A 14474-nucleotide genomic window follows, 5' to 3' on the forward strand; every position below is an offset into this window, starting at 1 on the left:
GAATAAAGACTTTTTGAAGCCAGCGCAGGCTAATTATGTCTGTAGTCTATCTATTAGTGCTTATTTTAACTCTCTAATCTCCTGGGATAGCTGCTTCATTAAACTATCCCTTAATATGAACTTTTCCCTTGAAGATAATGGTGGAGGGTATTGACTACCCCTTTAAATTGATGCATTTGATAGTTATAACCCATTCCCGATTCCCTGGCTGTATAAGCTATGGTTTACCAGGCATTTCTGCTCTAGAAACTACCTTTATTATTATAATAAGTCCTATAGCGAACCCAGTTTCATTAAAGTTATAGATATCTTTATCCATGATACTATACTGATCTTTAATCTTCTGCAACTCGTTGAAAAAAACACTAATAACCTTTAGATCTTTATATAGTACTCTTTAGTAATTAATCTTTCTAGTAAATCTGCTTTTAATCTCCGGGTGATGCTTGGTAAACTCTATTACCCAGTTCTTTCCTACTGGCTTTGGGGGGGTGACAGAATCAGTGCCTAGGATAATATTAGCCATCTCTCGTACTTGAAAGTGCCTTGGGGCAGCGCCATGTATATCAAGTAATACTATCTATACTATTAATGCATCTTCTTGTCTCACAGATAGCCTACTCTTGTAGTTATGGAGTTCTGGTTGAGATTGAAGTCCCTTTAGTCGATCACGTAGGGTTTGAGGAGGTAGATTATAAATCAAAGTAGCTTGGCGAGGATTTGAAATTTTTTGGTTTTTTAAATTATTTAAGGTGTATTGAAGTCTGCCCTCTTGCTTAATTAATTCTTGCTTCGTTTTACGCGCTTTTCGTGGCATGGTGGGTAGTTGAAGTTGGTGGGTGGTTGACGCGTTTGATTTTTTGGAGTTGCACGAACCGACCGGGATGCACGAACCGACCGGGAATTACGTTAGTGATGGTCACCGGTTGGATATAACTGGCAGGGTGAAGACATGAAGTCTTCAAAATGGTTTAGGTAGATGTCTGGTACAAGCATACAAGAAGGCACTCAACGCGACCTCGGTCTCCTCTCCTCCTGCACCCTAGGAGCCCTCATCTACCCATTCATATTCACCCCCGCAACACCAACATGTAGACGCTCTCCCGTCCATGTCCTTTCCACATATTTGATCCCGCTGAACCTTCTCATGATGTATGTTCGCACCCGCACACGCAAAAAACTAGAAAGATTGGTTGAACGAACTGATCGTGACCTGACTGAATGGAAGTTTCTGAGCGAGCAGGGCCTGTCATATGGCCTGTTCTTTGGACCCATTGTTTATCGGGATTAGGAAGGGTTCCGCTTTTGATGCTCATTAGTTGCGGCATATAGTACCTAGCCATAGGGTTTGGAGGTCACTCTTTCTGTGGATGGATTGGGGAAAAGTGTGAAGAGCGCATGTTCCTGTTAACAGGCACGTTTTCCTGTGATGTGACATTTCACCATGGTCCATGGTCCCTCTTAACAAGAGTTAAGTTTCATCAATCCAGGGAACCCTGAAAGGTTTAAAAAGATTCGACCCATCTAATATTTCACTAATAGGAAAGGTTTAATATGTGTAACGGACACGGCTTTAGGAAGACTGTTTAGCTTGTTTTCATGCAGTTGCAGTTGGAAAGGCTGTTGAGTCGTGAGGCCTCGAGTGTGTAATCTAAGGTTCTATACAAAAGTCCTGTATACCTGTTTTTCTGCTTCTCGCCGCCATACCTTACCCCAGTATTCGTCTTTGAGCTTGAAGACTGAAAAGCATTTCTCCAACCACTCATCCGCAATTTGGGGCAACTCGTACGCATCGGTCCCAGCAGCTGGGGGACCTGCTAGGTTCCGCAAAAACTCCATATGCTCCCGCATCTCCTTTGTCACATCATGGAACTTATAGCCATCACCCTTGAGCTTTACTTGTTCTATTTCCCATTCTTCTTGGTCCTCTTGGCTAGGCAGCTCGCCCCCATTTCCAGCATAGTAACTGGCCACGGCTACAGCCTCATATTCAATCATACGGAAGAGTAGGGGTGCTCTCACAAGGCCTAGGACGGCCATGGACGGATCACCAATTTTGAAAACGTGCTGGTATATTCCGGAGAGTCTGTCGGCAGCCAGGACAGGCTCGGGGGATAAGAATGGAAAGGACAACCGATATCCTGTTGCGAATATAACTCTGTCCACATCTTCCAATTGAGATCCGTCAGAGAATATGATACGGAGTTTAGAAGAGCGATCGCCGTGAATATGGCTGATAGTTGGCTTTAGTGCAACATTCGGCAAGTTCCATATTTGCGTGACAAAGGGACTGCGAGAGCTCTGGGACACATATAGCGGGCCTTGTACAAGCGCATATATGTCACCCACAACATCTCCTGCTGAAAAACTGCCTCCAAGGACCACCACCTTCTTGCCGGCATAATGGCCAGGGGACCGAAAAGCATTCACATGCTCCAGCGCCCCTGAATGTGTCTTGGCAACCTCGTCCAACCCCGGGATTCTCGGGAGAAATGGCAGGCTATATTGCCCTGTGGCAACAACCACCGCATCAAAATCCTCCTGCGACCATGTATCACTGGCACTGGCCTCGGTACCATAAACCTCCAGCTGCCTGAGCGTCAGTCGCCATTTTCCGGTTTTTATCTTCTCAACAGATACAACCGTGGTATTGAATGAGATACTTTCATGATATTTCTTCACCAAACCAGCAAGATACTGCGCAATAACATGATACGGGCGCGTTGCATTCCCAGCTCCATACCGCTCTGTCGAGATGGGTGAATTCGCATCTGGAATAGGCGTATGCGTGAATGCCATCAACTCTGCCGGCCATTGGTGTCTAGCCAACTATACATTGCTGTCGGTGTCGTGGCATCAGGTGGGGTTGCTGGTGATGTCTTCTGTGGGAATGTAGCTGGTTTCTGAACCGGCCCATCACGCCCTGAATACGTCCCCGGAAACTGCTGGGGTACTGCGTCATAATTCCATGTTCCGCCGGGACCATCTCTTCGCTCGAAAAGTCGGATCGTTTCGAATGCCTTTTCGTCATGGAGAGCTTTTAGGGCTGAATTGCCCGCGGGGCCGGAGCCTATGACGGCTACTGAGGAATAGCGCCGAGTCATTCCCCCCTCTTTTTTCAGGTATCTATTTCTTTCTTCTTCAGGAGCTTGGACCAAATTTCTGCAGCTGGGGGTTATTTAATTGTGAGCTTTTTAAATTTACTATATATATATATATATATATTGGGAGCTGGCTTGTGAGGAAACCTCGTGTAGTATCAATGCGTGATGATGCTATTTTGCGGCGAAAGCACGAATCAGAGATGAACACGGCGTATCATTCGCATTCGCTTAGGGTGTTTTTGCAGCATCCTGCTGCTTGGGTACTGAGCTCCTCATTTTCCTTAGTGATCCAGGTGTTTACTTATTTTTGATATTGCTTGTTGTTAACTATTGACCAACATTATGGGCAGCCCCAGGTACCAGTGCAACTTGAAATCGATTGAGGAACCCGCCGCAAAATCACAATCAACCCGGTCAAAACAAAAGCATGCTATTTATACCATTCGACTGCCATGCTGAGATCAGTGTTACTGTCCTATTCCACCAGCCTCCAAGGATCCATCCGTCCACGGCACCTCATGGAAAACACTCCCGATATCGTAGCCACTAGCCAAGCCAATCAATCACGATCCCTAAAGCCACTGTGGCGGTACTGTGGCTAAAGCGGGGCTTGTGGTGGGCCCCGACACCCCAGGCAACAAGTGATATCACCGGCGTCATCTCAGATCTCGATCAACACTCCGTCTTTGTTGAACTCGCCCCAAAACACTTCAACACGATATATATATCAGATAATCTGTTTTCCATCCTACTCTAACACTAGGCTCTGTTATGCGATAGTATCTTCTAATACAAAATGCAACAATTCAACACATTCTTCAAGAACAAGAACATCAACAACCCCCAACCCCCTCCAGCCCGGCGCAAATCCCATGACCCTGTCCTGTCGCCAGAAGATGAGGCCTTCCTGCGAAACATTACGTCTGAATCCCCATCAGCGACAGCACAAGATTCTGTGCCCTCTGAACAAGCCGGTGATCAACCATCGTCGCCTTTGTCAGGCGACGCCCAGGCGCCGCCTATTTCGCCGGTAGAGGAGTTCGGGAAGGAACTGGGTGAGCGAGAACGCAGAAAGTCTCTGACAGAGCATCCTCCTGGTAATGAGAAATCAATCGCGAGTGGCACTGCGGCGGAGCCCTCAGCAAAGGCTGGGCGATCGGGGAGTCCGAAGAAGAAGAGACCATGGAGTATGTTGTGGAAGAAGAGTGAGAAGAAAGTATGCCACCCTTGTGTTGCGCACTTGTTAATGACGAGCTGTATCTGATTGCTTCTTCCCATCCTATAGGCACCAGAAACCCGGGAACCGGAAACTGCTCCAGCGCCAGTGACAGCTGTTGAGACCACGGACACTCCGTCAGGTGACAAGGAAACGAAACAGGAAAACGAGGATATGACCGAGATCCTCGATAAATTGAACCTTGCGGCGGATAATAACCGTGTTTTCTCGATCTCGGACGAAACGCAGGAGTTGCTTCGCAAGTTTAAGCTTATATTCAAGGATCTGATTAATGGCGTTCCAACGGCATACCACGATCTCGAAATGTTGCTCACCAACGGCAACAGACAATTACAAGACACATACTCGAAACTGCCAAGTTTCCTCCAGAAATTAATTGAGAAACTCCCCGAGCGATGGACCGAATCACTAGCTCCTGAAATGATCGCTGCCGCTGCAGAGAGAGCAAGCAAGAGTGGTGTCAACGTTGACAACTTCGGCAAGGCGGCTGCGGCTGCAAACAAGATGGGTCTTCAAGTACCTAGCTTGAAGGAGTTGGTTGGGAAGCCTGCCGCGATCGTGGGAATGCTACGGTCCATCATGGCCTTCCTTAGGGCTCGGTTCCCGGCTATGCTAGGGATGAATGTTCTCTGGTCGCTAGCCCTATTCAGTTAGTTGCCCCTATAACAATCCGCTTGATTTTATTTATCTAACCGCCTCGATAGTCCTCCTATTCGTCCTCTGGTATTGCCACAAACGCGGCCGCGAGGTCCGGCTCGAAAACGAGCGTCTCGTAACAGAAGAGGAAATTGAGAAAATGAATCAAGATTCCTCTGACGGAGCAGGAACGGAATCCCAAATTCGGGGTACTGAGACCCTAACGACAACTGCCGCGCAGGGCGCCTCCGCTTCTGAAGTCCGCGATGGCATCAAAGAGGCTCAGAAGGCTCGACAGAAGAAGGCTTCTTCCGTCGCGGGGGAGCAGATAGAGCCTCAAGCGCCAGCACAAGGACAGAAAGAGAACGATAAAGAAGATAAGCCGGTCCGGTTGGAGAATGAGCCCATCAAGCCAACAAGGTCTAAATCGATATTATCCATCTTCGGCAGATCTGGCAGCGCAAATTCGACTCCTGCTACTGCTAGCAAGATTACGCCGTATCCGGGGACATGAGTGGCGACCATGGACGAATTATGATGATTACGATTCACATAATACCTTTTGTTTGATGTTTTTTATTTTTATTTTTTCTTGACGATTTGATATACCAGGAGTGTGTTCTAATATAGGAAAAAAGCGATGCTACGTGCTGAGAATATATTTTGGTTAGTCTTGAATAAAAACGCCTACTATTCCTAACACTACATAATTCAACATTAGCGTTATCAGATTCAGCTCGTTATCTGGGGATGTTAACCAGATTCTTCTTGGTAGTAAAAAAGAAAACAAACAAGACTAAAGTCAGATTCTACTGTGGATACTATGTCTCTGGTATTTGTTATACTCGCGCCTTCTGTACCAGTCAGGTGGCTAATATAATTTTATATACAGGCTTGTTATACACAATGTCATCGTATGGTCTGAATCTTGCTAGCGCTAATCAAATCTTTATTTGCACACATTTTTCTGGCTACCTCATGCAAATAGCCATAGATAGACTGTGCTCCATCTGTCCAGCTCTACTGTACAGGCTTGTAGGCGCTGACTCACAACGCACAGCCGCCAGCCTTCTCGGCTTATTATTGGGCAAATCTTGATGTATAACAGAGCAACTAATTCTTCGTCCTCCAACCATCTTCAACTATTCAGAACCTTTCTGACAAAAAAAAAATGTCTCGCACATGACTGCCTATTGGAATCATCACATGATGACGCTGCTGCTGCCTTGTATCTGATCGTCATCGTCGGCGCTTCCTCTCTTCTGTTTTCTCTTCACGCTTCACAGAGTCGACAAATCCACGCTGCGAGTATCTACATCTTATTTCTAGACGAAATAAGTAGATGCGCGTCCGCGCGAACTGTCTTTCCGGGGCTTCGCTCCTTCTTGCTCGCCAGTAGTCGGTTTTCAACGCCAATGAAGGCCTTCAACTACGAGCAGGATCTTGTCTTGGAAAGGCTCCCAGGGCTCTTCCCATGCAACGTGCGTGATTCGGCTACGTCGTTCTTTTCCGACTACGCCATCCGCTCTTTTCCCGCTTTCTGGTTTCTTCTGTCGCTCCTTTGCCTCTACACGTGGCTGTCTCTCGTCTCGTTCCTGGCCAAGTGGATGGATAGTAGCGACAACGCCATGGTTGTTAAACGCTCGCTTTTCTCTAGGGACAAGGTGGCCAAGTCCACCAAGGGCCCCAGGAAGTCCTTCGATGGACATGCGAAGATGAAAATGCAGGAGTCTCTGACAAGTCCAACGGAAGAGTGAGTTGGGCGACCTGTGTGTGGAAATATTGGGAGCTGACATTATATCTACAGTCCTCTTCTAAGTCCCCTAGTCACTTTGATCGTGGGCCGGGATCAGCGTCTTTTCGTAGCACATGAGAACATTCTGTCCCGGTCTCCTTTCTTCGACTTGGTGCTAAGGGATCAGTTTCCTATCGGAAGCGTTAACAAGGCCTTGGTCTTGTCAGACGAGTATGTTTTACCCGTGTTTTTTGACTTTCCCGTTTCTAATACAATGCAGAGAACCAGAGGTCTTGTCTTGTTTTCTCGAGTTTCTGTACAAAGGTGACTATACTCCGCGCTTGCAACGTAACAAAAGCCGGAAGACATGGGAACTCGAGAGCTTCTTGGACGACCACCACCCCGGGGGCAGCGGCCTGAGTCAATCGACGATCTTCCACTCTGGAGTGGGTGATCTCGTTCTCCGGGATACTGCCGTGTACTGCGCAGCCGAGAAATATGGCCTGGAGGAGCTCAAGGACCTTGCCCTCCGCAAGCAGGGTCTTCAAACTGGGATACCCGTCGAGATCATTATCCGGTCCGCGCGGTACGCATACGACAATACTCCGGACTCAGAGTACCGGCTGCGCGCTCATTACCTGGCCATGATGATTCGTACCCGCGACATCTTCAAGCGCAGTGGAACCATGCAATTCGAGATGGAAATGGGACACAAGTTCTTTTTTGATCTGTTTGTTGCCATGTGCAATCATATGGATGATCTTGGAGAATTGAGGTAATCTCAATCACTACCCTATTAATGCCCAGCTGCACTGATACTATCTATAACTGCCCTCAGCTTGAAATAATTTCTCCATGAAAGTCCACATGCTGCACAACATTCAGAAAACAGAAAATTCGGAGGGAAAAAAAGAAAAAAAAAAAAAGAAAAGAAATAAAGCTCTATATCAACGCAAAGCACATCGTTTACAACCAGAATGCCAAACCAACAAATGCAACAGTTTCTCTCTGATTTTAACGACCGAACTCCATTCGCAGCACCCGCGCTGGCCAACCGCAGCGACGCTATGATTGTTTGCATTGCACCCACGTTAACCGTTGCAACTCACTTACTTTTAGCCTCATGATGCACGTTCCTCGAATCTGGTTTTCTTGTGTTTTGTACAGCTGAAAGAGACTGCCAACCACCATCTATTTTTGTACCATCTCCACTCTTTAAATTGCTATGGTACCTATTATCTGGTCCTAAAGATAGGCCGCCGGGTGAAGAATATAATATTTGACCAGGAGATGAAGTTTACTTTGATTAGTGTTGTAAAATCTCGATGGGAATTTCCACGTTTGTACTCCGTAGATATTAGGACGTCTCCCGGGACTTTGAACCGCGCTTATATCGTTTTGTCAGTGGACTTACTCTGATGCTGGGTTGTTTTTAATTTGTATTATGATCATCCTCTTGTATGTGTAGGTGGGATTCTGCAGCTGTCCGAAAGCTTCAATGAGCTTTTACTTAAAGATATATTCAGGTCCTGACGCTTTCTCCCTTTTATAAGATACACCACAAACAGAACTGGCTAACTCCATAGAATGGTAAAGGGACACAGCATTGTAAGCTCGTCCAAAGGATTGTTACAAACATACAATAACCCCCCTCATACATACTCATACATACCGTACAACACCTCAGGCAAAAGCTCGATAAAAAGTTCGAAATTCAAAGAGATATCAAGTAGTCTTCTTCTTACGCCCACGCTTGGGCTTCTCCTCAACAGGCACAGCTTCAGCGTCCTCATCGGCACCCTTGGCCTTTCTTCCGCGCTTCGCACCAGTAGCGGCAGCAGGCTTCGATTCTTTGGACTGACGGCCTCGTTTCGAAGCTTTGGCCTTTGGTTCCGCGGAATCGGAAGTATCGTCGTTCTCGTCTTCATCTTCAGATAAGACGGGCGCTTTCTTCGTAGCACCTGCAGACTTCCGCTTAGGTCGTTTGGACTCCGCGGTCGCTGCGTCCTTGGCATCCTCGTCAACCTGGGCATGGCTACGCTTCTTGGCCTTCGAGGACTTGGGTTTTTCTTCTTCCTCTTCTTCCTGTAATCACATGAGCTTCTCTGCTTGTCTACTCGTTACAAGGTCACGGGAAACATACCTTGTCTGCGGCCTTGGCATTCTTTTTTGGTGTCTTCACCCGGAAACCACTCGAGCCGGGTACATTCATTTCACGATCCTGTACGGCGTTAGCTAGCCTTTTCTTCCTTCTCTTTTTTCAAAGACGCGCACAGACGGGTGAAAGTGGTTTGGGGAACAAGGAAGCAACTCACGCCATTCCAGTCTTCATCATCAACGTGGCCCTGTTCCAGGGCGCTCTCGATTTTCTTTTGGATCTCAGGTGAGAGATCCTCGTAGCCATCAAGCATATCGAAATCTCTGTCATCACCTTCTCCAATAAGTTCATTAATGTTGCTGACAATCTTGGGCGTCACGCAGCCCCTAAAAAAAAAAAAAAAGTCAGAGGACGATCCAGCTGGGATAAACGCTGGACTCACCAATGTCTCCAGAAGAACGCCTGGAATTTACCATTGTCGACCCAAGAGCCGAATCGCAGATCGCCCTTGGGGATCTTGACCTTGTTGTCCTTGCATTCTTTGTTCGTGCAGCCTGCACGGCCAGTAGACGCGAGTTCTATCTTGGTTAGGGATGCATTTCGATCAATTGGGCGGCCATGGTTCTTTCTTACCTATGCGGTAGGATGGCATGACGCGACGTCACTTATCACGTGTTTAAAAGGTTGTTTCGAATCAACAAAAGGAAAAGAACCGTGAGTAAAGGTAATATAATGATATAATTACGTCGATTATAGTGAAAAGTGTATTTTAATTAAATGTGAGAGAATGAGAAGATGAAGGAAGGGAGGGGAAAGAAATAAAGAGTGAGAGAGAGAAGCGCCAAACAGCAAACGGAGCTCGCCAAAGACCAAGTCCGCAGGCACATCTTGTTTACTGCCACGCGCCGCCTTTTCTTTTTATTTGAGCATCAATTTAATTAGAACTGCTGAATTTCTTGATCCAGTATAAAGTGTTTGAACTGAGAATCAAAAATAACGTTTCTGCTGAGACCTTCTGGAGCGCGAATGAGTCCAAGGGAAAGAATACGAAAACCTACCAGCACCCAACTGCCAGAAGACACGCACGACTTGTAATGAAATCCAAACGCAAGATGGATCTGAGACAAATGGATTATTTTATTAGGGAACCTGGCCATTCCATTTCAAAGAAGAGCCATGGACGCTGGGATGGGAGATGAGGGCTCCGAGGGTGCAGGAGGGAGGGGACCGAGGTCGCGGTGGGTGCCTTCTTGTATGCTGTGGGTTGTATAAACCCCTTTCTTTAGGGTACTTGTAGTATTTAATTGTTTGTTGGGGGTGCTGTCAGGAGGAAAGGTGGGAATCGTAGTCATACATAAATGCATCTGCTTCTCTAATCACGCTTCTCAGGGCATCAGTAGCACCATCATCGTCGAAATGGTGGTAAGAGGCATTGAACATCCAACACTCTTAGGATCAGGTGAAATGCGGTTTGCAATCCCGTGTATGGAGTGGTGTCCTCTAAGAGGTGGAGACGGGGAAAGAGAAATCATTGTATTTGTGTTGTGATTTGGACGGCCTGAAAAGGGTGGCATATATTGTTGAGAAGTTTGTGCCGTAAAGTGGTACAGGGTGTTGGGGTGACTTCAGGGATTCGGCAGGGGCTACGAAGCTATTGATATTGTATAGCTGTCATGCACATTTAGATCATGCCCAGTTCGGGCAGTAAAGCTCGAGAATATTAATTGCTACAACTATTGTAATCGGGCCCATTTTACTGCAGATAACCCGGTAATATTATCAGCCGGTTTCAAGGGCGTACCTTCATGCAAGAATATGATGGTGATGTAGAGGGGATGGCGGCTGTGGTTTTCTGGGTTGTCAAGAAGACAGCTGCTTTAAAGACACATTAGTGTTGTCAAGGCCATGGTCGAAGTGAAATCTCAATAATAAGGCTGTCTTCAAGCACCTCCTAAACGAACGAAGTGAATTTCACCAGCTTGCAGAAATTAAACAGGCCATCGATAGCTGCATGAAACTCTCACCTACTCAGATGGGCAGATTCCAGCTCCATTTTCTCAAGAGCTTCAATATGTCTCCGTAGCACCATAACAGCACCAAAGCTAAGTCGGTGACAGAAGGCCGAAGCTTCAGGGCCCCGTTCAGTCTCTTCCGATGTGCAGTTATAGTGCTCGATCATCGCCAGTGCATCTTCAATAACTTTATGCAACAGCCGCGGACGATTAGAGGACGAAGACGAACCGGAACGGTAATGCCAATCAAGTACATCCTCGAGCCCACGCACGCGGTGTTCTAGCGCATGCAAAATGAATTTGCGTGTCATGAGAAATACTTTCTCTGTATATTTGGAGGATTCGACGCGTCTGTCGTCCTTCGCGGCGAGGACTTCAAAGCCGGCTTCGCCTGGGAGAGTTTAAGCACAAAGTTCAAACAAAAATACAGGACGAACGGGTAACTTACTATAGAATGGATTATTGACGAGAACGAGTCCCATTATTGAGACTAGTACCTGCAGTAACGTAGAGCTCCCTGGTGACCAGTCTTCTGCGGGATTCCGGCCCGGCCAAGTTCCAAGAATGCTTAGGCAGATAAAGCCGTTTTCATATAAGTTGGGGCTAACAGGACCCTGTCCATATGTCCATGAATGAAAAGACATTATAGGTGATTCGAAGGGATACTCCGGAGGGAGGTGCATATCAAAAACAAATGGAGCATGTTCATACGGCGTTCCCTCTGGACCTATGATGATTACCCGTAAAAGATCCATATGTGACTCCCATGTTCGTACAAAGATTCCTGGGGGTAACGAGGATCTTAGCATCTCAAATTCGTCTCGTATGGACCTCACACTGATCGTGCGAGTGTGTGAGTTCTTCTTGTTTATAAAGCGGTGATCCGAGGGTGGCAGGTCTTCTAACACAGCGAAGCCTGGAGGGGACGATTCTGGCTCTGGTGGACGTAAAACCGATGGCACGCTGGGGCCTCTACGTGCAAGAATAGGCGGGCTATCAGCGGTAGCATCCTTGTCGGAAGACGGTGGTGAATGATTAAAAGATGCCTCCAAACCCATAATGTTTTCTTCCAGATCCTTGAGTTTGACTCCGAGACTCTCATCCCGAATATGAATATAGCCGCCAGATTCAAGAGGGTCATCGCTCCCATAATCAGCAATCCGATCACCACCACCAATCCTATCAGAATCAATATCATCATCCTCGTCTGAATACTCATCCGCCCCAGACAACACTGGGGAGGAGTCAAGCACTGTCATAATTCGCTCAAAGGGTACTTGAATATCAGAACAGCCGCTAGCACTCGGGAACCGAATAGTGATGGTGCCACTGGTATCAACTGTAACAATTTGGCCAAAAAATTCAACGGGAGACGTGGTTTCTTCCCTGTGAACGCTATATCGCCGACGCAGAGGAGGTTTCCGTATCGTGGTTGTATTTTTAAACCAATCCGATGCCATCATTGCTGACTTTATCCTTTGAAGATGCATTGACCAGTAATGATATGAAATAATATTGTGCGCTCGAAAAGGGCTGCTGCGTGTGGTTGTACCATCCATAGGAGGTGAAACCATGATAGATTGATCAACGGATGCGGGGGCAACAACGACCAGATCACCCTTGGACTTATTTAAAGCAGGAAAAGTCGCAAGCTCATAAATAGAGACAGGTGTAATCACATCGCCTAGTTGGCCCATGGTCGATCCCGGGTTTAGCACCTTTCCCCCATGCGTCAAGTCAACAACCGAATTTTGATACCAGCGAACATAGGCTGTCCGTTCTCCGTTATCAACTGTCTGAACGACGCCAACTTGTTGTAAATGTATTGTCCCCTTCGAGTGAAAGAAACGTGGCACAGGGCCACTGCTTGCACTAGAAGACTTGTCGACAGTTTTTATGCCGTCCTTCAACGCCACTAGATCGCCAGGACACAGTTCGCGCACCCAGCCGTAGCGTACCTGCAAGGCAGTGGCATTTTCAGTGGTACAGCTCCCATCCTGCCATTGCACAATGGCCTCTGTTTTGGTCGAGACGATCTTGAACACGTTCATGTCGTACCCAAAAGTCTGATGGTTTGGAATGCGCCGATAATTGGGATACTTTTCCGCGACACTTTCATCATGGAATCGGACCCTATCCCCAATACTAAGCAGAGAAGCACAGCTACCTACCATGGATTCCTGATTTGGTGATTGCGAGAAATCGCATTTTATGGCGTCTGCCTTCAATGTTGATGCCCGAAATTTTTCAATAGTAAGGGTATCGTTTTGAGACCCGGGAGAAAACACATTGGGACACAGCCACTCGACGCGGACTTCCTCTACAGGTGTCGCCAGCACATAAGCCTGGACCAATGACGACCTTTCACTTCCGAAGCCACAACCTGCCCGGCTGAAATTCGCTCTTTCGGTCAAAACTGATTGACCGGGAAAACAACTTGACTCTGAACTCCAGAGGTAATTTTCGTCTTCTATGACGCCCGTTTCCCGGTGGCCTAATGAGAGCCGATCTTCCTCAGGGTCGGCGCGCATAGGAGCCTCCAAGGCGATTGGCTCGAGAGGGGTTACGACTGTTGAGTCCGGAAGGAGCACTGTGATGCCATGGTCGACTCTAACGATTATTCCCAGATGCTGGTGATAGATGATATACTCCCCTGCTGTGAACTCGTTGGCATTGCGGAGATCCGATTGCGGGACGCCATAGAGTAAGGAAGGACTAGTTTCAGGAGCCTCAGACACGGGAATGCCCTCGTAGTCGCCAACAGGTCTCTCTGTAAACCTCGGTTGAAGATAGTCTCCTGTTATAGGGTCGACTGGTTGATAAACAACTGGCTCGAGGATACATTTCGTTGTTGCGCCGACCACTGTGCCATGCATCGTGTCATTCAAATCCCGCTTTACCCGTTCACCGAGCTCGAGGGGCCGATCAATGAGCTCGAGATCCTTTTCGTGGACAAGAGCGCTGCCATGCGAGTTTTGAATGAAAACAACAAAAGCATATCCTCTCGGTGGCTAGAGACGTTAGAATGCATGTAATGGAAAAGGAAACGATTTACTTACGGCACCCGAGTCCCTGAAAGCAGTAATATCTTTCTCGGGCACCTGAGTATATCGGTAGATTGTGAAGTTCATCTGGGTCCCGGGCTGCACTATCTTTGATGGAGTTAACCCACAATATCTGTTATCAAGAGTGCCTATACAGGCAGCCAACATACATCATAATATGTTCCCTGTTTGGAAAAGTTAGCTTGGCGGACGATAATACATCTGGCCAGCTTACAGCGACATGTCCTATTAAGGAAGGATCGGATTTGAGACAACAGAGGTCATTACGGTAGAACTGAATTGCCGCATTAGCGCATTTGTGATCAGTTTTGGTTTGCGCTTCTAGCTGACAGCAACAAATAAGAGGATGCGCTCACCTTCTCATTACTGTCCGTTCTGGTTTGAGAATCCATGGACGGACTGGATTGCAAGTCCATTGCGCTGGTGGTGGGGTATCAGATATGCTATCAGAGCATACGTTGCCAGGTTTTAGAGTGGGCTAGATAGTATACCGTAGCAAGTGTCATTTATACTACTCCCTCAGCGCAGATGTATGCCGTTGGTGCTAATTAATTGAAAGAGATAAGACGATGCAAGCTGGCTCCAAG

General features: G+C 47.2%; 5 protein-coding genes across 5 annotated transcripts; 2 read left to right on the plus strand and 3 right to left on the minus strand.

The window, feature by feature from the left end:
• Positions 1-1556: 1556 nt before the first annotated feature.
• Positions 1557-3104, minus strand: ASPSYDRAFT_77049 (uncharacterized protein; the record flags this gene model as incomplete). Its single annotated transcript, XM_040850880.1, has 2 exons — positions 1557-2804; positions 2831-3104. The coding sequence occupies 2 exons, from the start codon at positions 3102-3104 to the stop codon at positions 1660-1662; spliced, it is 1419 nt and encodes a 472-aa protein (XP_040704410.1). The 3' UTR covers positions 1557-1659.
• Positions 3105-3900: 796 nt separating this feature from the next.
• On the plus strand, positions 3901-5788 carry ASPSYDRAFT_1171750 (uncharacterized protein; the record flags this gene model as incomplete). Its single annotated transcript, XM_040840259.1, has 3 exons — positions 3901-4335; positions 4390-4990; positions 5046-5788. 3 exons carry the CDS (start codon positions 3901-3903, stop codon positions 5489-5491), a joined length of 1482 nt encoding a protein of 493 aa, XP_040704411.1. The 3' UTR covers positions 5492-5788.
• A 604-nt stretch (positions 5789-6392) lies between these two features.
• On the plus strand, positions 6393-7491 carry ASPSYDRAFT_87183 (uncharacterized protein; the record flags this gene model as incomplete). The annotated part of the gene is made up of 3 exons (XM_040851792.1): positions 6393-6730; positions 6785-6943; positions 6993-7491. 3 exons carry the CDS (start codon positions 6393-6395, stop codon positions 7489-7491), a joined length of 996 nt encoding a protein of 331 aa, XP_040704412.1.
• Positions 7492-8437: 946 nt separating this feature from the next.
• ASPSYDRAFT_87184 (uncharacterized protein) lies at positions 8438-9462 on the minus strand (the record flags this gene model as incomplete). Its single annotated transcript, XM_040851793.1, has 5 exons — positions 8438-8797; positions 8856-8933; positions 9028-9196; positions 9253-9388; positions 9444-9462. 5 exons carry the CDS (start codon positions 9460-9462, stop codon positions 8438-8440), a joined length of 762 nt encoding a protein of 253 aa, XP_040704413.1.
• Positions 9463-10830: 1368 nt separating this feature from the next.
• On the minus strand, positions 10831-14303 carry ASPSYDRAFT_87185 (ubiquitin-conjugating enzyme E2; the record flags this gene model as incomplete). Its single annotated transcript, XM_040851794.1, has 6 exons — positions 10831-11213; positions 11271-13833; positions 13882-13974; positions 14037-14051; positions 14102-14161; positions 14244-14303. The coding sequence occupies 6 exons, from the start codon at positions 14301-14303 to the stop codon at positions 10831-10833; spliced, it is 3174 nt and encodes a 1057-aa protein (XP_040704414.1).
• Positions 14304-14474: the final 171 nt, after the last annotated feature.

Source organism: Aspergillus sydowii (genome assembly GCF_001890705.1).
Source record: "Aspergillus sydowii CBS 593.65 unplaced genomic scaffold ASPSYscaffold_3, whole genome shotgun sequence".
Taxonomy (NCBI): Eukaryota; Fungi; Ascomycota; class Eurotiomycetes; order Eurotiales; family Aspergillaceae; genus Aspergillus; species Aspergillus sydowii.